The sequence below is a fragment of the Styela clava genome, chromosome 9 (genome assembly GCF_964204865.1).
Source record: "Styela clava chromosome 9, kaStyClav1.hap1.2, whole genome shotgun sequence".
NCBI lineage: Eukaryota > Metazoa > Chordata > Ascidiacea > Stolidobranchia > Styelidae > Styela > Styela clava.
The window spans coordinates 18847856-18869441 of record NC_135258.1 but is presented as its reverse complement, the minus strand read 5'-3'; the positions used below and the strand labels follow the sequence as shown (position 1 = coordinate 18869441).

The 21586-nt window shown below is 36.5% G+C and overlaps 2 protein-coding genes across 3 annotated transcripts in view; one reads left to right on the top strand and one right to left on the bottom strand.

Annotated features, from left to right (window-relative positions):
* LOC120339888 (solute carrier family 35 member F6-like) overlaps positions 1 to 21586 on the top strand; it is a 139076-nt gene that overhangs the window by 99312 nt on the left and 18178 nt on the right. The window lies entirely within an intron of this gene.
* On the bottom strand, positions 1512 to 21574 carry LOC120338695 (uncharacterized). 2 transcript variants are annotated; one of them, XM_039406606.2, is made up of 6 exons: positions 21272 to 21574; positions 14309 to 14428; positions 9164 to 9372; positions 5404 to 5944; positions 3399 to 5017; positions 1512 to 3197 (listed from the first exon to the last, which is right to left on the bottom strand). In XM_039406606.2, exons 1-6 carry the CDS (start codon positions 21429 to 21431, stop codon positions 2874 to 2876), a joined length of 2973 nt encoding a protein of 990 aa, XP_039262540.2. In that variant the 5' UTR covers positions 21432 to 21574; the 3' UTR covers positions 1512 to 2873. The 2 variants fall into 2 exon arrangements, with proteins under 2 accessions (XP_039262540.2, XP_039262541.2); XM_039406607.2 differs by lacking the exon at positions 21272 to 21574 and adding an exon at positions 17814 to 17965.

Here is a 21586-nt window from a genome sequence, read left to right as displayed (position 1 = left end):
GTGCTCAGGGCCTATTGAAGGCATTATCCGGCCCTGATGCCACATTGAGACAGAAATATAGCACACAAACAACGTAACACCTGAGCGACACAATATCCAATCATCAATAAGAAACGTTGCATCTTTCGCCGGAGCTTCTCATAATTGGGCACAATTGTTGAAGTCGATATTTTTAAAATAGTTCAAAAGTCCAAAGAGCAAAGTTCACCGTTTGTTTTTGTTAATGTTCGATACCAAAATCTCTGCTCACATGAGTGCAGGTGCTTCCGAGTAGAGTTAAATATTTGCTTTGCTTACACCAGTGGGTTTTTGAACATTTCTTTCTGCTCAGTGGAACCGATCATTACACTATCGTCTGTTGATGTTGTTTTCCACCATCAATACAGTGGTCAACCTGCTTGAATTTTTTCAATCGTATTGCTTACAAAGCTATATCTGTATGTTCAAAGTCAAGCTAATGCGTAGTCCTAACTGCGCAGTCCGTGTACATATTAGAAATGCACCGATGTATTGGCCAAATTTTCGATATCGGTAGTGTATCTTTATAGGCTAAATGTAGACCGATATATTTAAATTTTAATATGATCCAAAATGTTTTAAAAAATAAGTTAGAATATTAATACTGAAATTGTTTTTTTCCTGTATAGATCGTGAACTATGAGCCATGCACGTCTCCACCCCCGCGAGTAGAAACGGGAATTCTGACCTGTTTTTAGTTATTTATCAGCTGAACAAATTTGGATATTTTTGCTGTTAAATTGTTATATTATATTGACATTTTTAATATTACCTGGCAATAATGAAACACTATATCAATCGAATATTAGTGGATTTTCCAATGTGTAAAATACAAAATATGTCGTTGTATTGGCACAAAATCCTGTACATGAAACCCAATGTATCAGTTTGGTAGGATAAGTAAACATTCATTCATTTTACCACCCTCATTAGCCAAACCCGATGAGTTTTCTAATTGAACACCGAGATTATTAGCGCCCGGGCACAATGCATCTAAATCTATAAACGAAATTGGATTTCCTAATATGTGATATATCTCTTTTTCAATCTGAAATAATCTGCACTATAAATAATGCTCAAAGACTATTATTTTAACCCATCTGCCCTGCACTTGAGATAATAATTATATAGTGTCGGAATATCGACTTTTTTGGAAAATCGGTATCGGCGTTTTTAGTTGGTATCGCCGACAAAGATATCTCTATAGTACTTATAACTCAGTTCGGCACTATCTGATTACCCTGCGTGGGTTCGCAGGTTCTAATCCCGCGGGGATATTTATGGGAGGATTCTGGACTCTTTGCCGCCGTGCGGTTGTTCCCGTAACCGCTGGTAGGTTACAATCCACCATCAAGTCCATGCGCCTGAAACTAATATCTGGCCAACTAATTCCATCCCCGATATGTTGGACGAGAGGTCGTGGTTCACCATATGACTGACTAAGCCGTAAGCCGCGTATATCACAACCGACCACAAACTTAAAAAATGGCAAATGTTTTTAGAAAATTTTAATAGAAATAAGAAGCGTCCATTTTGTCAGTCGCTTATCCACGACTCACCCAAACAAAAAAATTACACATAAGTTTGAAAAAATAATAAAGCGAACAGCATTGCAATTGTAATATAGAACCGATCGGTCGCGATGAAACAGTAGAATTGCAAAAAGTAGCATACGAAAGCATAAAACAGGCGACAGAAAATTGAAACAGTGTTGTAATAATAGGCTATGATGCAGCAACGTAAAAACCAAATCAGTCTCAAATGAATGCAAAATAGAGTACAAACAAGTTGGCAACAGCGAAGAAAATGTGAGGAAATACAGTACAAACATTCATAATATTAATCAATATGAGTACAAATCAAATATGTGGATGGAACCAGTGGTTATGTATGGCTGTTGTTGTGAAATGTACAAACTATAGGTGTGAAGTAGAATTAGTTTCTTCATTAGATTTAGGCCCAGAATTGTTGGCAAATAGTTCATGCTAGACCAAAATATTTCAGTCGACATTCAAAATCAAAATGCCCGACCCATATGGCATACATATTCCAAGATCACAAAAAAAAAACAGTGGAAATTAAAACTTTTTTTGTCAAATTTGAACCAGTGGTGCTTACTGGACAGCACTTAAAATGTTTCTGATTGTACTAAAATAACACAATTTTCAAAATTAAGCGTCAAATGGAATTATTTCTGAAGTTTTAAATTTATTCAAAGTTGGGTTACGTATATCTAAGTACATTTTGTTATGCAGAATTTTTAATTACTTTCATTTTTATGATTTAAATAAAATAGTGATTAAAAAAATTTGTTGTTCAAACAAAACAGCTTTTTTTAGATTACCTTTTAAAATACCATGTTCATCAAAAAATTGCATTTATGCTTGTACATTGTAATGCTTTGCAAAATTAGTACTAGATCAGTACTCTGGTACTAAGGTGCTGGAGAATATATGGTGTACATTCATACAGATTTCCCACAGAGGATATTGTTAATTTATGTATGTATTTATGTCTGTATAATGGTCAATGGAGCTACATGTAATGAAATTAACTATATTTATAACTGAAACATAAGACCAAAATCGAGATAACAAACTATCGTCACAGCTGATCAGGTCATAGCTTTGACCAATATGAGGAAATACCATGATCAAATTACGTGGAAGTAGCGCATTCATGACAACATTATATTCATATTTGCTTTGTTATTCTATTATTTTTCACAAAAAATATTGGAAGCATGAAAATTGGCAACTTATAGCAATAATAAATATGCAATCATTTCGTCGATATAACATCGATTACAAAAAGTTAATAAGAAATTTAAAAAAATTGCATCATCAATATTCTATTTATGAAGTGGGAACAGATAGTTCGTTTGGTGATTGCTGAGTGAGTGGAGAGGAAACTGATGTAATCTTGCTTGATAGTTGAGTTGCAACTGTGCTTACGTGACTTGCTGGAATAGGGTGGCCGAGTGCTGCGGCGATAGGTCGAACGGGAACTCCTGCTAATGTCATTTGACCGTTTACTATAGTGGGGAATTGAAATATTGTCTGATTCGAGTTCGGTGAATTTGAATTCGTCGTTGAAGGCATGAATGGAAACTTAGGTGCTTCGCCATCTTTAGCGCTCATCGGGCTGAGCGTACTCCAGAATGTAATGCTTGGTATTACCTGAAAGTTGAAAAATGTAGTTGTTTATAGGTTCTGTGCGGCAAAATGCGTGAAGATATTGATTATATAAACTATAAATTGGATATATTATAAAAGTTGTTTACAAGAAATTAAACAATAAAAATTGAACGATAATATTATTTGATTCCACTGGAGAATTGACAATGGTCATATTTGGCTTTGAATAACTAGACAACTTACCATTGGTGACGGAGTCATCAATGCTGGTCCCGAAAAGAACGATCCAGTTGTATCGGATGGGGTTTTCCGAGAAACAGCGTCTGGAGTGTTAATGCTTCGTCCGTCAGGAAATAACGACACGTTTCCCAAGAGTCCAGCGTGAAACCTAGGCAACATACCGAAGTCATCACCGTCTTCACCACTTCTTTTCGCTCGACTGAGGTCAATAGGACTGGGCTTTCTGTCAATCGACTTTTTACCGGAAATATTTCGTCGGATTTTATTGGTACCTTCATTCGTTTTCGTGATAGATTTTTCCAATTGCGGCGAACTTGTTGTTCTTTCTATAGTGAGTGGCGATACTGAATTAGGTCGAGAGTTTGGCCTCGATCCATTCAGACTGTCGGCTTTTCGTTTTCTGTTGAAGTTTGGTACGGGTGAGTTCCTGGAAGAGGTAGTGGATTTTGGAGAAGAAGCAGAAGATCGTGGTGATGTGCATAGATTCAAAGGTTTTTCTCCTTGTCTTACTTGCGACAATGGAAGGACGTTCGATAATACATCACACTTGGGGAGACCTAGTTCTTTCAACAACTCGTCTCTTTGTTTGAAAGAATATGATTTAGTTTTGTTTTCTTGTTCATCTTTCATGTTTATTGAGGCCTCACCATCTGATTTATTGTCATTTTGTCCCATAATTCCACGCGGTACATGATTACCCATCATTCTCATCATCAACATCGTTGCGGTGGCTGCTGCATTGGTATTTTGAGAATCAAACGATGCTGTCATGGCAACGGGGTCTATTGGTGATGCGGCTCTTGCAGAAAACTTCAATTCGCTGGATTTTACATCACTTTTGTCAAAACGTTCGTTGGGTGAAGACGATCGGCTGCTAACTTTACAAGGCGTGCTTTCACCTTTTTGTGGCGTGGGTGACCTTTCACGGAAGCGAAGATGAGGATGTCGAAGAGATGGTTTTTCTTCGGATGGTCGGTGTAGTTGTATTGTTGGACCAGAACTATGATGAATATGTGGATGAATAGGTGATTTATGAATATGAGATGATTCTGGTGATGAGTGATTGGCAGGTGAATATGATCGCATTTCTTGTCTTGCTCTGTCATCAGAATGGGATCGCCCATCTGGAGAATGGTTAGACGTCACTGCGAGCGAACCCTGAGAATGTACCGTGAACGGCGATTCGCCAAATAAGTCGTTTTTAGGTGCCCGTGCCAGGATGGCATTCTGTAGAGCCCTGTTATTATAATTGATCAGTTCTTCCGTGCTTCTCTTACGCTCTTCATTCATTCTTTGTTCCATTATCTCTTGGTGTCGAGAAATTGATTTTTGGCTTCCAGATGAAGATTGCTGATATCGGTCAATATCGACTTCTTCTTTGATATAAGATTCGGGGTGCCGGTTTCTTGAATACGAATCTTGATCTTGTGGTGGTGTCCTTCTTGAATTCCTGCTTTCGGACAGTTTTTGCATATTATACAGTCGATCATACAGTGCTTGTTGTTGAAGTTGCTCGTGTGTTTTATTGTACATGTTGTTGCTGTTATGATTCTGCCAAGCGTTGCTTAGTCTATTAGGACTTGGTGGCGAGTATGAACGTCGAGGACTGGATCTTCCAAAATCTGTCAAATAATAATCAAAAGATGAGAAAAAATTCACAATGGGTGACTTTGCTAGTCATAATACTAAGTTATACTTATACTATCATTTCGAGTCCTACAGGGTGTCTTACAGGGTCGATATTTAATCTAAAAAAATTCTGTTTTTATCCAACAGTCTTTACATGTATTTGTCAATACTGTTTCTACTTTTATTTGTATTTATTCATTCATTTGTGTTTTTGTGTTCTTGATAAGGGTTTGGAGTAATAATTAAATTGAATTGAGCAGATTGAATGAAAATTTACCAAAAACTGGGAGTAGATATGGTTATGGATATACTTGTAGTATAGAGACTTTGCTATTTGATCCTAATGCGCAAGGAAACTCCATGAGACCAAAATTCTTACCCGCACTGTTTCTAGGTTGTTGAACAGAATTTTTGTGAAGATTCGCTGCGGCAGCTACAGCCGCCGCCTGCTGTATCTCGGCCCAAAAAGCCACTGCTGATCTGGCGACTTGTTCTTCTTTCGTTAGACTCTCAATGCCAGACAAAGGATTCATATACTTCATGGCGTTTGCGTATTCCGTCCTCCTTCGTGACAATTCTTCTTCATCAGAACCAGCATCATATCTTGGACTTTGGGAATATTGGGATCCGTAAATGTCTCGTTTATTTGGCGGGAAGCTAAGTCCTGTACTTTGCTGGGCTGGTCGCCACTTTCGCTCATCTGCGCTGTTATTGTAATTTTCCAATTTGTCCATCACGTGACTTGACATGCTCGACTGCGTGGGTGGTGATGCTCTTCCTTCGTCAGCGCTTTCTGACGATGGGTGACTCATTCGTTCCATCTTGACTCGAAATGGAATCTTTGTTTCTGTTTTTATTATTTCAGGGAAGGATACAAATTTGTAGACGAATTTTTGTCCGTTCACTTTTTTGATAATATTCTGTAAAAAATAAGTACAAAATATGATAATACAGTATATTGTGTGTATATAAAAGTTTCTGCAACAAATCATTTGAAAAAATAACTTCCATTCGGAATGTTTTAGTGTATAATAATCAGGACAAAGAATAGGGTTGGAAAATTATAACTTAAATTTAACATTTGAATTATTCTTTATATTCAAATTAACTTAGACACAGGGCAACAATGGAAGGGCATAATTAACTCATTATAATACAATTAAGCTTCTATTCATTATAAAGTACACGGTAAAAATGTAATAATAACCACTTAATCCGTTGACCTAGAATGACGCTATCCGGCGGAACAAAAGGCGCCTAAGAGGTAAACCGTGAAAATTATTGTTATAATTATTAAAATCAAGTAGCAATTGTGAAGCTTGTTAACGGCGATGGATTCTGTGGTAAGATATGCCAGCTCATACGTAAAATGCCAAAAGATTTTGCACATTTTCATATTAAAAACAGTTCCCCAGCTTTTAATAGTTGAACTTGGAAGTCATTACCAAAGACTTATCAACTAATTAAGTGAAATTATTCAGAGCAGGGCGAAGTATCCGTACATTCGCGATAGAATACAAGGTTAATTTGAGCAATTTAGTGGGGAGAACCGGAAATTACCAGTAAAAGCTGCCGCAGGCAAGTTACAAAGGAAATACAGAAAATTAAAGTTTTAAAATTCTCTCAACTCGTCGGATGCCGATCATGATTGCCTGGCACTACCTTTCAAAGGTTATTATTTGGGCGTTGTCAACATTTCGAGAATGCTATCGGAAATGCATTGACATTATTTTGATTCAGTTGAAATAAAGGGCCAAAAATCTAAATTTCAAATATAACCAATGTTTACTTACGCTAATGATTTGGTTTCTGCGGAACTAACTACTTATCCTTCTTTTATGCTCATCCATAATCAATGTTTATTTACATTTTTCCATTTCTTTGTCGTCTGTGACAGCGATTGAAAGACTAATTCAAAATACGAATCTAATATTTGTCATAATGTTAGAGGGACAGATCGAATTCGACATCATCATTCAAGTATTTCGCATATACAGCTTCGCATTGTTGACGATAAATATAAAAAAGCGGACGACGAAAATTATGTTTTTTGTTAGCGGTAACAGTGACTCAGTCGAAATCATAAGCGGGTGTTGTCAATCCGTATCTTGTTTTTCAAGCCTTAGCCGTAAATTTACAGTGATGTTCATATAAAAGTATGTTTTCACAATGGTTATATTTATTTTTCAATGAACACGATTCGACCATGCATGCTCTCTAGCCTGAGACACGTCGGCGACGGTGGCGAATTACACATCACGTGAGTAATTAAAAGCGGAGAGGAATGGCTATCCAATTTCGTAACCAATCGCGACAAACTAGCTAATTTTGGACATTCCCACCGGACTTTGTCTGTAATATTGATAGTATTTTGTTAAAATGAGGAATCACATCGCTGACAATAGAGGATGACGATTGATAGAAACATTTTTTTCGCTTAATTTGCGCGGAGTTCGCTGACATGGGTTTCCTGTTCGGTGCCATTTCCAACTAATCAACCAAAAATGGGAAGAACGAAAACAACTTTAAAATAATATTTCTTGTTTGGCCATACTAAACCAAACATCGACGTATCACGTTGAAAAGTGTTACATGTTCCGTCGCGAAAATCCGCAGGAAACCGTAATTCTATGTTAAAAACTCTTCTGCTTTCTAGACATCTATTATGTATTAGATGTATCGGGTATTGCTATTAGGGTCGCAGACACACACATCAAACCGTCCACCTGGTCTCCGAATTCCGCGCCGTCGCCTCGTACACCGGAAAAGGATATCCAAAAAATAAATCTATCGTTATCCTGCACTTTGTAATTAAATACACTAGGATAATAATGGTACAAAAATATTCCGAGTTTTAATTTTTCATCATTATTTTTTATTCACGCATTTTGATCTTTTGCTTTTTGACTGGCTTGAAGCTGAGCTTGTCTTTTTCGCGAGTATTTCAAACTTATTGAGGCTCTGCTTATTATCCAATGTCAACTAATGCTTACAGAAAGGATAACCTGAGCTAAGTTGATTAGACAACCAAAAGTAATATTTACCGATGTTGATAAACGACAAATAATAAATATCCGACTCATAATACATCGCTGCATGCAGTAAAACCAAAGCATATGTCACATTTTTCAGAAATGGACTTTTTTGATCTTTTTTTTTAATATGGACAAGGACAGGAACCATCTTTTGGTGCGCGGGTTTAAAAAATCTAACTGTTTTAGTTTTGATTAGGTAATGCCTCATGTCGATTTTGGTCCAGCTGTACATATCTGGAAATTACAAAAAATGCCATTTCCTCAACCCCTGAAATGTGAAATAAGCTAATTTGGTGCGGCGAAATACCATCCATTATTCGTAATAATTAATTAAAAATATTACTATTCACATAAACTGTCAGTATTTTATAATTTAAACTAGGATAAACCGTTACTTCGATTTTCACAATGAAATGCTTGTTTACCGCTCAAATTTGAATATAAATCGCGCTAGAACTGCAAATCGTCAGCGCTTGCGGGGCTTGAACGGAAACAACGATTTCCTAATTTCCTACAATGTAATAATGCATCACCCGAAAACAGATAAACAATCAATCTTGGTCAGTAAAAAATTCATTCATTTTGTGAATTCGTGTTCCTACAGCCATATTGCGTCATTCGTCCATGAGATCCGATTTTTATATAGTTTCCAGCACACCGTCTCCGGGCATGCGTCGTATCTGACACATAGCCAGTTTTTTACAACTGATATGGTTGCAATAACGTATTTTATATTTATAAAAGATTCAGGCCATTTTTCAACATCCGGAAACTTCAATATTTTCCCATATATATTAAAAAACTCCCATATTTTAAGTAACCGAGATCTGTCTGTTTACAGCCTATACGTTATATGTCATTTTACATTTGGTGGCTCACAGAAAAGAAATTGGAATGTCGCGAGAGTAGCTCATTTATTCGTAATTGGTATTTATACGTATAGACGAAACATACGTAACGTTCTATTATTTAAAATTTATACAAACGAAAATTTGCTCCGTTTCATTTTTTTCTCGTACTGCGATGACAGTTTTAGGTAAACTTCGCGTTTTAGATGTACGTAAAAATGAAAATATTAATACAATTACAATATAAAATACTCACTTTATCGTAATAATATCGGAGAGCCCTGCTCAATTTATCGTAATTCATATTTGTCTTGTTTTTTCTCAGACCCCAAAGTCTCGCAACCTCTTCTGAGTTATGAAGCTTGAACTCTCCGTCATTGGAAGTCCAGCTTATCAGATGACTGTTGTTTCCATCCATCAATAATTCGAGAAGAAATTGCCATAAAGTAACGTTCATGTCCAATACTGAAATCAAAATGCGTATACATTTAAAAACAAGTTCCAAATTCCAATTGAAGTATTTTGACAGTGTTTTATATTCTGTAATTTATAGATTACAATAACTATTGTGTGGTCCGACTGATAGCTGAGAGCCCCGCTCGCACTGCATGCTTTCGGGGCTCAGTTTTCAAGTGTTTACAGCGATACTACGTACGATATACGATACAATTATGAATCTCCATGAAATAAATAAATACGTATATACTTCCGCGTATGCAAACAACTGGCAAATAAACCACGTCTGAAACTGTTGTCCATTTTAAGTGATTCTCGCGGAAATTATAAATATTCGCTGAACTAAAGTAAAAAATATCCCTACTTTTCTCGCAACACATAATTGAAACTTGGGCAAAATCTTTTTTATTTGTGACGTGAATGACAACAGAAAAGATATGTAACCTAAAATCACGCGCGGTATCTCGAACCAAAACTAATAGGGAATTTATGTCCGCCTTTTCGAATCATTCAATGCGTCAGAACAGTGTGCTAACCCATACGGAAATAAAACAAAACAGCAGCAATCTAATAATACAGGCGATCGATCTACTAAATCCACATCAAGTATATAAAAAACATGGCCTTTGAATAAAGCTCATTAGAACGGCAATACTTTCCATTTGTCATACGTGAAATGGATTTCGGGTAATTTGCAATCTTTGGCACAGAAATCACGTAATAAAACCTATGATGTTAAATAACATCGCCAAAACCTAGAGCGAACAATAAATGCGTAGTCATTTCTGTAATTAATGTTCCCTGTCGAACTTTCCTTCCGTTTATAAAACCGTCAAGCGCTTTACAATAGGGTGGTGGTAATGGCAGTTTCCTTCGTGATACATTCTCAGAAAATGAAATTGTTTTATGCTTAAGAAACGGTTATTCTCGCCACTGGATAGCAAGATTATGCATTGGGTTGACGTAATTTAGCACTGACGAAAATTGTGTCAAAATTTATACTTTTGGATGAGGTTGAGGTTTATTTTGACTTGTGGTATTGGAAACTAGTAATGACACTGGCTGTACTTATAAAACTTAACAAACAATGTTTGTTATAACATGTCTGAGCATAAGTGACATTTCCATATGACATGTCATCAATCAATGATCCAACTTTATATTTAGTTTTATTCAATTTATGCTATAATTGACGACACCATATTAAAAAATTGACCTTCGCAGCATCACAGATAGAGTATGAACTTAAATAGGTTGCAAAAGAAGTTTTTAAGTTGGTTACAGCAACAATTTTGTTCAGAAATGCCATACTCGAAGTTATCGAAAAACAGAAGTTGAAATTTTTAAAATATGCTTCATTTGCTACCTTTAATTCGTTCTTTGTAGTTTAAATATGGGGTGGAGATTATTACAGAATTTTACGCTCAAATATTTTTTTTCTGTATTTTTTTTCTCGCAATATTTTATACAAAAACAACTCCTAAATTCATCAAAGCTAACCTACTATGGCTGTTGTCCAGTTTTGTTTTATAACTGTTGGAAATAACAATGTTGACTTGTCATATTCTGTAAACAATTCCTCTGCAGACAGAAACGATATGAATATATATATTTGGAAATATATAATAAGCAAATGAGGTTATATAAATGGGTTATCGGAAATAGGAGTAGTTTGTTTAGGTACAAAAATAAGACTTTTTGTCATAAGGGATATCCTAATAAGCGAATGAAGAATGAGTATAAAAAAATGAGGAATAGTTAAACATGATTCATATTCCTCCTAAAAACTTTTTTCTATGCACATATTTTATGAATTTGTATAACAGTTAATCATGTTCGCGGCAATTACGATTCTAGCGACCTATACGAGCTCTAGAGTAGGCGGGACTTGGCACGGACGCCAGTTGAAAATTAATATAACCTCCGTTTTTGTAAGACGAGCTAAACTCAGAGGTGAGATATTCCTATGAGATGACTCTTACATACTGTTACACGTGACGTAAACGGGATGCGTCATACGTCAAATTGTGACTCTACAGGGGTTCCTATATAATACGTTCCATAAACATTTCAGTCGGTATATCACTGTCCTTTTAAGGCAATGGTGATGATTTTATACAGGTGGATTGCGTATGAATACCAAGATATATTCGCACGATAATCCAAATTTAACTTGAAGATAAAAATATCATCCTGAAAAGTATATTTTAACTTATGGCGAATGTATGTTTATTTATTCATTTAAATGCTGCGCCATATTTGTATACAAACATAATACAAATTCTGTAAACTCCTACTTTTGATGAGTGCCTATAAGCATCTGTCAAACGCAAGTGAAGCTAATATTATAATACGAAATTTCAAATTTAGCCGAAACGATATTGTCAGTCAAAAACCGCACTGCATAAATCAGATATCACAGTTATTTACTAATTTGCAGACCAGAGGCTGATATGTGTATATATAACTTCAATACGAAATGCCTTTGAGGGTGACGACGGTTTTGTCAAAATTTCGTTCCCAATCATTACACTGCGCGATACGTACACAGAAGGTCAACGGCTCAATTTTATGTCTCATATTCGACAAGACAATAAATTTACATACAGTTGGCTGGATTGAAAATTGAGCAAAATATTAACATCAATTGCACAAATTTCTTAACAGTACAATATTTTTCCAATGTTGTGAAATCATTAACAGTAGCAACAGTGCCGTCTACAATAGACATTATTCATATCCCGTATTCGCCATCTTGGTTAACCTAAAAAAACGAAACGGATGTCGTAACGGTTTCCGCATGTCCTTTATCATTTCGTCTCGCCTATATTAGTTCCATTTTGTTTTTTATCTCCGGATGTTTTAACCTTTCCTTCCAAACTAGTTACCGACATCAAATGGAATCTGTTCCTTTTGTAGCAGCGTTGGAATAGGGCGGTAAGAAGAGGGTAAATATCGCCGCTCACTCACGCACCGCAGGGGGAATGGCGAATGCTTAATAGAGTCGAAACGTACACGTTTTCGTGTTAGATACGACATGAGTGCCGTAGACTGCTTCCGGTCGATCGTTATTCTTGTCGGTCGGCATTTCCGCGACGCGAAAGGTTTAACCCATGGACTACCCATTATAATTCAAAATGAAGTAGAAAGTATGTATTTCTAATAACGGGTTAGGCTACCAATCTGAAAGGGGACATACACTTTGCGGTTAAAATGATGTGATTCGTTACCGGTTGGATGAGTGTTAGAAAACTTGAAAAATTTAGGCGCCAAATCCGACAAGAAGATCCTGTCGGAAAAGAAAACAAATGAAATAAACGCCAAAAAATTCCAAGTCTAACCATCGAAACACAACACAATCTTGTCATTTTTCGACTTGATTTCAGTCTTAAAGTCGTTTTGCTAGGTGTAAATCTCCAAGAGAATTCATCAATTATCATAATATATATATATACTTATTTGTATTAATCGTTGCCATGTATGAGAGAGCAACTACATAGAACTTTATCGATTTAATGTTTGTTTTCAACAACGGTAGGAGTTTCGTACCTATAAAATGGATCACGTGACGGACCTGTGACAAGAATGCGAAAATATAAATCGGCCATGAATGCTTGGTAAATTGGTGGGTCAATGCTGGCCAATGACGAAGGGATAACAACAAAGCAGGAGCTATCGAAACATCGGCTCACACATCCGGGTTCCGGAAATGCCGATTCTGTTCAGACTGACATGTTACGGCGGGGTATTTTTCGTGTTCCCTTTCACGACTTAGTGCAGAATACATTACTAGATTCCAATCACGAATCTCTAATAAATAATTGATAAAAAACTGGGAGAGCATACTGATACAAAAATAATTCAACATCAAATACATAAATTCCGTCTAAATGACTCACATTAATTTGTTTTCTAATGGGAACACTATCTGGATTACGGCCTTGTGGTTTGTGGGCAACCGAATCGCATGGTTTCTTTCATCGGCCGCACATACAATTCTGAGATATTTTAGTCTCACGTCTCGTGGCACCTAAATCTCGTTGAATAACCTATTCGTATATTGTAAAATAAAGAATACGCGAAGACATATTTGCGAATAGGCTCCCGCTTTAGGGCAGAAAAATAACGATACAAGTCATGCCATTATTTTACAGATTCAAACGTTTTTTTGTATAGTTCATTTCAGTAATTTGAATTAACTCGATGCTAACCATGAAAGAATACACGAAAGTCATTTTCATAACTCTTTTTGCAAAGTATGCTACTTTATAAAAATTAGGCTGTTCTTACTAGGGACATCAACTAAGAGAAAAACAAAGTCAGTTAACTGATGATGCAACATGTAGAGGACCGCATGGTTTTAGGTCTAAATGCGTATTTCCGGTAATTGTTCCGCCGAGAAGCTAATACCGCTAGATTTTATTTTATTTCGTGTTTTCTGTCGGTAGCGGTACCGAGAAACAACATGCGTATGGCAAAGCAGCCGTTTGAAACTGTGCCAAATTATGACAAAATCAGCAAACAATTGTGCATGGACGTATTTTTCCGCCATAAGCCTAAGTAATTTATTGGTGGCATTTTGCAAATGTATTTCGTCCATTACCGATGGCCGCTTCATCTTAATGGACAAAAATGTACTTAACAGCTAGTTGCTCATACGTGAAAATGCATGTGTATTTACGTATTTGCCTAAAATACAGCTCATGGAACAACGTGATCCAGGTGCCAGTTTTCGTATTCCAGCAGGCAACGCATATTCAGCACCGACGTTAATCAACAATAACATGACAAATAGACAACAAATTTTGCACTTTATGCATACTACATAGGCATCAAGTGCCAACAACAATTTGGAATATTGAATAAAACGAAATTGAAGTTGCCATTGGGAAACTTTGGTTTTGGAGTGCGGGTGAAGGGGTATAAATAATAAAGCAATGTTTACCTCTTGGCAACTGCGCCGCCACGTGTTGAGGAATGTTTCCATCTAACTTTAATCTCTTGTCCGGAGGAGACTCATGCAAATCATAATCTTCCAGAGTGTCCATCATCATTTTTTTGCCGTCTGTTTCCATAGTGATTTGTCGCAAATTTCAGTGAATATTGATAATGAAAGAAAAGAAAAAGAAATATGTTAGATTTGAATATTTTCACTATTATCAATTCGAAAATCATGATAGGTGTCAACTAATAATCAATGTTGATTAGTTGATAATTTTTACTTCAGGGCTATAGTTTCCAAGTTGGGTATTAAAATACGAAAGTATATTGGTAATATTCTAATATAGCCAATACTAAATCAGAAGAAATGGCTCTCAAGTAAGATTGATTTTTCATTTATACCAGTATACATTTATATCGTCAATCCTAATATTTTTTAAAACTGGCACATCAAAATGTATTTAATGTACGCCAGTGACGAACGCCAACTTCAAGACAGGCTCACGTGAGACAGAATCAATTTATTTGCAAACAGTTGCGTGTTAAATCACTGATCTCATTCCAAGTGTGGGCATGTAAGTCAGATATAACGTCAAGCCCATACTTTCGGTTCCAGTACCGAGTGAACACGCCTGTTGTCAACTTCTCTCAAATAACAAGAAAATGGGATTAACTGCCAACTAACAAGCTGTTCTGAAAACGCCCGCTCTCCGCTAATACAATCATAATTTATTAAATAAGCAATCTAACAGCGCACTTTGCAGTAATTTTAGAAACCTACAACAAGTGGCATCGACTTCCTTTAGAAACTGCGCAAACACGCTGTCAGGTTGCTTGCTGAAATTCTCGGCACTGCACACTACTCATTAGCACTTCCCGCCTGCGATCGACTCTGCATCACTTAGAAGGAGTCACAAACCCTCACAAACAATTGCTTAGCTCGACCTCTTTTTTCCTTCTCTTTTCCGGTACTGGAAGCCTTGATATTATATACATATAATTTGACGCTGGAGTGCTCTCTCGCGCGTACGTACTTCCTGTTAGAGGCTATGCCGCACTATAGTCTTTTCTAGAGCTCGCGCTAACCAGCGCAACACGAGAACACTGCCGGAAACTGCTTGTTATACGATTTAGGATGAACGCCCGCCATTCGCAGCAGCGCCTATGCTGTTCATGTCGACTGAAGACGGAAATAGCGGCTCGTTTCTTCACATGAAAATAATCCAAATAATTACTACTCGCAAAATAGGCCCATTCTTCCGCAATTAAATAATCCGCTTGCTATATTGACCGACAGGGAAGTTGCGGTCGAGTGTAAGTCTAACTCATCCTTTGTTCGAGACAAGATTTTAGACGGACAAGTACGTCGCAAATGAATGTGATTTTAAAGCGGAAATTAACATTAATTAAATTTTAATTTTATTCCACTAATTCCAATCTTAATACATACATCTTCGAAGCTGCTGTACAAATCTGCTGTGTACATTTTATTTGGGGAAAGCAAAATCCGATATTGTCGAGTTGGTTTTTGTATGTGATTAAGGTAAATACAATCTAGGTACTCTTGTTTGACTAGCATCAATCAGTGTAACAATTGTTCTCTACATCGGAGGAAGATAAAAAATTACCTTCATTGCAACGTAAACTAAAACAATGCAAACTAAATATAAATCTTTCTGACAAAAATTTGTTTTTCGCGCTTTAATTACGTTTGGTAGCTTCATTCATGTAATACCTCACGAAAACTGCCTTGTACCAAAAAGCTGAGTCGGTAAAAATTGCCATGCACACTCACGTAGTCGCGTAATCGTAATCGCAAGTTTTTTATCCACAGAAAGCGTCATGGCGCGTATATAATGCACTACAATACTACATCAATCTGACTAAGGAAGTATTACACACAGAGAATAATAGCAATATATACACCTACAAGCATACACGCGCAAGTTGAACGACTAGCAGATGCCATAGATACTACGTTTTTGTTTATTAAAACAAACAAAAAACATTTCATGTTGTAACAACGCACGAAAATTAACGGAGAAATACGAAGATCGATGGTTGCAAGCGAATAAATAAATGAACAGAAAAGTCGTAAATAAAAACCCCGAAACAGCGATAAGGCGTCGCAATTTAATTTCAAAGCTTCGGCTGATATAGATCGATTTAGAAAAAAAGTCAACAAATTCAATGTCTTGAATTTCAATATTACAACTATCTAATACTTCGTTTTGTTGCAGTTATATATAAAAGCATTGGGTCATTTGATAATAGGCTCGTAAACTAAACTCAAATCCAATTCTGTGAATATCCATCTACTGGTACACTAAGTTGTTAGGGGAATACCTGTCAAAATAAGAGCACATGAAATCCTGGCATTCGACAAGTAATGAATTCAGAATATTGTGTTCCATTTGAACGAATTTCCGGTTTACGATAATAGCTGTACTGTTTTTAACTAGTGAGAGAGCGAGCGGCGAGAAGTCTGCTATCTCTTTTTGAAAATAGACTCCAGGAAATCGTACTTTTCTCATATATCGTTTGATTACGGTATAACTCATTCCATACTTATTCATCATTCAGTGATGATACTTTTGTACGATAACATACATTATACACCATCAAACGGCCCCTCGCAACCCCACCGTCCAAATCAGACTATTCTCGTCGCGCTTGAATGAAAATGACGTAATCACGATTGAGATAAGTCAAAAGTCTTCATCAAGACCGGCCAAAATGTGAAATTTGTTTTATCAATGGTTTGGAGTTTCTTATTTCGTCAGGTCATATTTAGGTTTTCTTTCCGGTGATGCGCCATTTTGCGTCAGAAGTGAAGTGAGTACGTTTCTCAAATCCCAAATTATTGTTTGAATTTTTCAATTGAACAGGTAATTATTTACGGTATTTCAGATTGCAAAGTAGTGTTCCCTAACTTGGAAAAATAGAAAATAGAGCGGAATTGAATACAGCAGTTATTGATGACGCTTTCAAAATAAATATAATTACCAATTGAAGGAAAAGTTAGAATATGTATTTTATTTCATTTCGATTATTCTCATAGTATTGGTAAATGCGATTAAAACGTTTTCAAAGGATATTGTATGAACACGAATTTGATTCCAAACAATTAATATATCCTGATTGGGAATACGAATTATTCTCCACCGTGGCATAGTCGAATACTAGAAATGTAGTAGTTCAAACGGAACTGAAATAAGGGGGTGACAAAGCAGAACGTGTGCGCAAGACTTGGTAATAGATTTTGTTCGCTGCTTTAACAGTACAGATGGGTCAGATTCAGGCGATATATACTACCTCGCGTGCAACAACAACTTGGAGTAACAATTTCCAAATATATATTACCATTTCTCTCACGGCTGAATTGAGCAACCAGATCAATGGAAATCCATTATCCGAAAAACAAATATAAAACTGGTGAAGAACAAATGATAATTTCAGTAATGGTATGCAAACAAACCCTCATTATCGCAAAAAGAAAATCCACTCACCCGCTGTTTTGAAATCAGCGACGCCGTGAGGTACGCACATCGACAAAGCCATATGCATGTACTTTCACTATCTTAATGCGAAGGAAGTCATACGCAAATGAAGTGCTGCGCACAGTGAGGTATGAATATTTACGGCCACCGTTTAAAGACAAAAAGAAAAAAGCTACATGACCGAATTAATGTGTCCCATTCAAACATTGAAAACGACGAACTGATATATTAATATAAAGACAATATAAAATTATCTTAAAGAATTGTTGTACCACATGTGGCTTAATTTAATTCTTCATATTATATATGGGTACAAGTATCTATTTAATTTATTCATTACGAATTTTTTCCTGACATTGACAGAATATCGACTTAGTTGAATGGCTGCCTACAAATACACAAATACAAGAGGATGATACTATACGTATACATGGTGCCCTGTCAACGACTAATACTTGGTTAGTAACAGTGATATATCAATTCAAAAGATATATTAGACTATTCCAATATTGGTGATGTATATATATATATGTAGCGTCAATTTATTTTTAAAATTTAATGGCGGTAACAGTTTTTAAATTGAAAATGTAAAAAGATTCCGGGTCTTGATAATACAAGGTGATTTATGAGTCGAGATTATAGCGTGACACAAAAACATATCCGGAATAGAGGGTGTAGACATCGATTATTTTCTTCTTCGTGTAACTGCTATTTGCGTTTCCTCTGATATTCGAGGAAAAGCCAACATGGTTATTTCCGCAGAAAAAATAACATTAGAAAAATATTTTTTGCTTGTACTTTCGCCATCTGATCACACGGAACTGAAAGTCCGAAACTAGCTCAAAATTGGAAAATTCCAGTGACCAAATAACAAACGACTTCCGCATTGCACCGGCGAATGACAAAAAGAACATATACATATATCCAACACTCGGACATTCTTTTCAACAACTAAAGTTTTTGTTGGAAACGAGAGAAACATTTTACATCTCACATGCTGTGAGTGAATATCGACCAAATGCAATCAGGCAAACATAGGACTTGGGAATTAATTGAAATAACAAGGAATGTAGTTTGAATAAAGAGTGAAACGAAAATTCCTCAAAAGGCATTTATATAATATTTCGTTGAGGCCATGACCGCGGATTGACCTGATTTTGAATATCCACCAATGCAAAAACAACTCTAGAATCTCCATCCCTCCGTCGCAAATAACCGGCGTTTCTGTCGCCCCATTGGAGCCTCCAAGTACCGGCATTATAATAGTTTCGCATTGTATGTTGATAGGAGTCGGAAATCGCTGACTTCTGGGAGTGTCGCGCTGTGAAATTAGGTCGTGGGAACCGGATGAGTTGTTGTCCACAACCGGAAACAGCGTTTTGATTGGTTGGTTCTATTGGGTCGAATGAAAAACTGATAAGAATTGAACGAAAAATTGAGAATGATATTTTGATTATTATAGATGACAATGGACGTCTTTTTACCCATAAATTTTGATTACATATTGTTAGGTTCGAAGATAATCGAGTTCAAAGACATCATGCCGGTAGATCATATTTTTACAGGTAAACGGGGACGGGTATGTTCACTGATGCAGTGAACCATTAGTGTGCGATTGATCATTTAGCCTGTGCTTGACGAACTCGATGCCTTTATTTCGGGACGTAATCGCGTAAGCGTGAGTCACAATCACAATCGTTTTTCGTAATAGACAAATAATCTTGTCATTCTCGTCCCATCAATATAATCAACATGAATGATTCAAATCATGCCGAACAGTACTAGAATCGCCGATCACTATATTCTTCATCTGTCGTTTTATTGCGAGTAGTTGTCTTAATGCTCAATACAAGCTCTCGCAGTGAACATACCCCTCTTTGATAATAATTTAGCCTTAGCAAATATGATACACGGTTACCTAACTTGTGGTTAGAGATACAGGTACGTGCGAAATGGCGCATCCGTGAGCATGCAATTTCCGCCTTATTGGAAGTATTATCATAACGCCTAGACGGCAATGTTTACTTTTTATAAAAGCTGTCCAAGAACGTCCTTTATTGAACTACACGCATATTCCCACGATTCGAGGACGGCAAATCCACAATATATTTCAGCAAGACGGAAATAATTTCGGTGTATGTATGGCACTTTCTAGCAATTGATCTGTATAATACTGTAAATTGGCAGTAGTTGACAGCTAATCGGCGTTTGACGGGATTTGTATTTTTAGGTGAAAGTTTTATTTCTCTTTGATATACGTTGAATCGACTTGTTATAATGAAGATTCTGTGGGATATGATAATACGCAACAAATATTTCCATTTCGCATGCTGTCCTCTTATGCCGGAAGTAAACCGAGATCACTATATAGTGGCAAATTCTGATATTTTAATTGCACAGCCTTTGTGAAACAGGACAATTTAGACTCGTGACAGAGGTAACAACCTAACAATAATGTCGAAACTGAAGACGTAACAAACCCACATCGTCGATTGAAATTATTTGATTTTCATACGTCGAGTACTTATTACATTAGGTTTGCTACCTTCCCCGCCCTATTCGTTGTCAATTTGAAAGCGATTACGTAAATATTGTCTCATTCGTATTTTATGGTTCAGTTAAGGTTGAGCCAAGTATGATGATACTATGAAGTTTGACAAACGCGAGAAAGACGATGTGGATGACTCACACACGTTAGGCGAACAGTAAGTAATTCCACAGGAACTCGTCCTCACCCCGTCGGCGTATAAATATATTTCATATAAGAAGTGTTGTTATATTCCGTATGTTACAGTAATCTACATCGGTTTAGATTTTAAAATACCAAAATGTTATGTTGTAATGGGTTCCGTATTGAAAATAGAATGCGTTCACGTTTGCCTGCCTACACGGATCGGAAAATTAGGCTAAATGGTGATTCAAAATTCCTGCCATATCCATAATCTACTATAACAATTCTGCAAAGTAGGCATTGTAGCGGAATTCATGTCGTCGGCAGCTGAGATAGTAATCGATAAAAACAACAGACAAAGCGAGTGAAAGGCGGAAGTCGGTGACGTCCGTAGTCCATCGCTCCGAAGATCCGGTTTCTTTCTTATTTGAGTACAACGCCCTATCCTTGCTCTCTTTATTATGCGTAACGATTTCGCTTTTGTGACGGCTACAATTGCGAAAACTATCGTCGCGTAATATTCATTTCCGTAAAAATGACTCAAGCTTTATGTACACAAAGGTATATCAATAAATATTCTATTTCAACTTGCTACTCATATAAATATAATACAGCTTTATCAAAAGAACCAAACTAACCGATGTATGAAATCATGCCCCGAATTCACAAAACTCATTTTATAATATAACAATATCAGAACAGGAATTACGATATTCGTAACTTTCAAGTTGATAACAGACAGGTCAACCAGTTCACCCACAAAATACAAAAATGCTGAAACGCAATAGTATCTCACCAGATGTATTAGGTTCTTCACTGGTTCGTCCGGGATATTCGTTTTCGATATTATCCGATGTGCGAATTATTATACTCCTACGTGGCTGTTGTAGAACTTCCGACCTTTCGTGAGAATTTAGATCGGGATGGTTTTTTCTGTCTTCAGATTGTAGAGTCATTTTACTCTAATTTGTCCAGTTGCCAAATTCATACGTATTTGTGTCTAATAGAATAAAATCTGAACACCAAAAATCAAAACTGGATTATCTGTAACTCGATAAAACCGTCGTTTCACATTCAATCTGCCCACTCACAGACGCTCCTGAAAACTTAT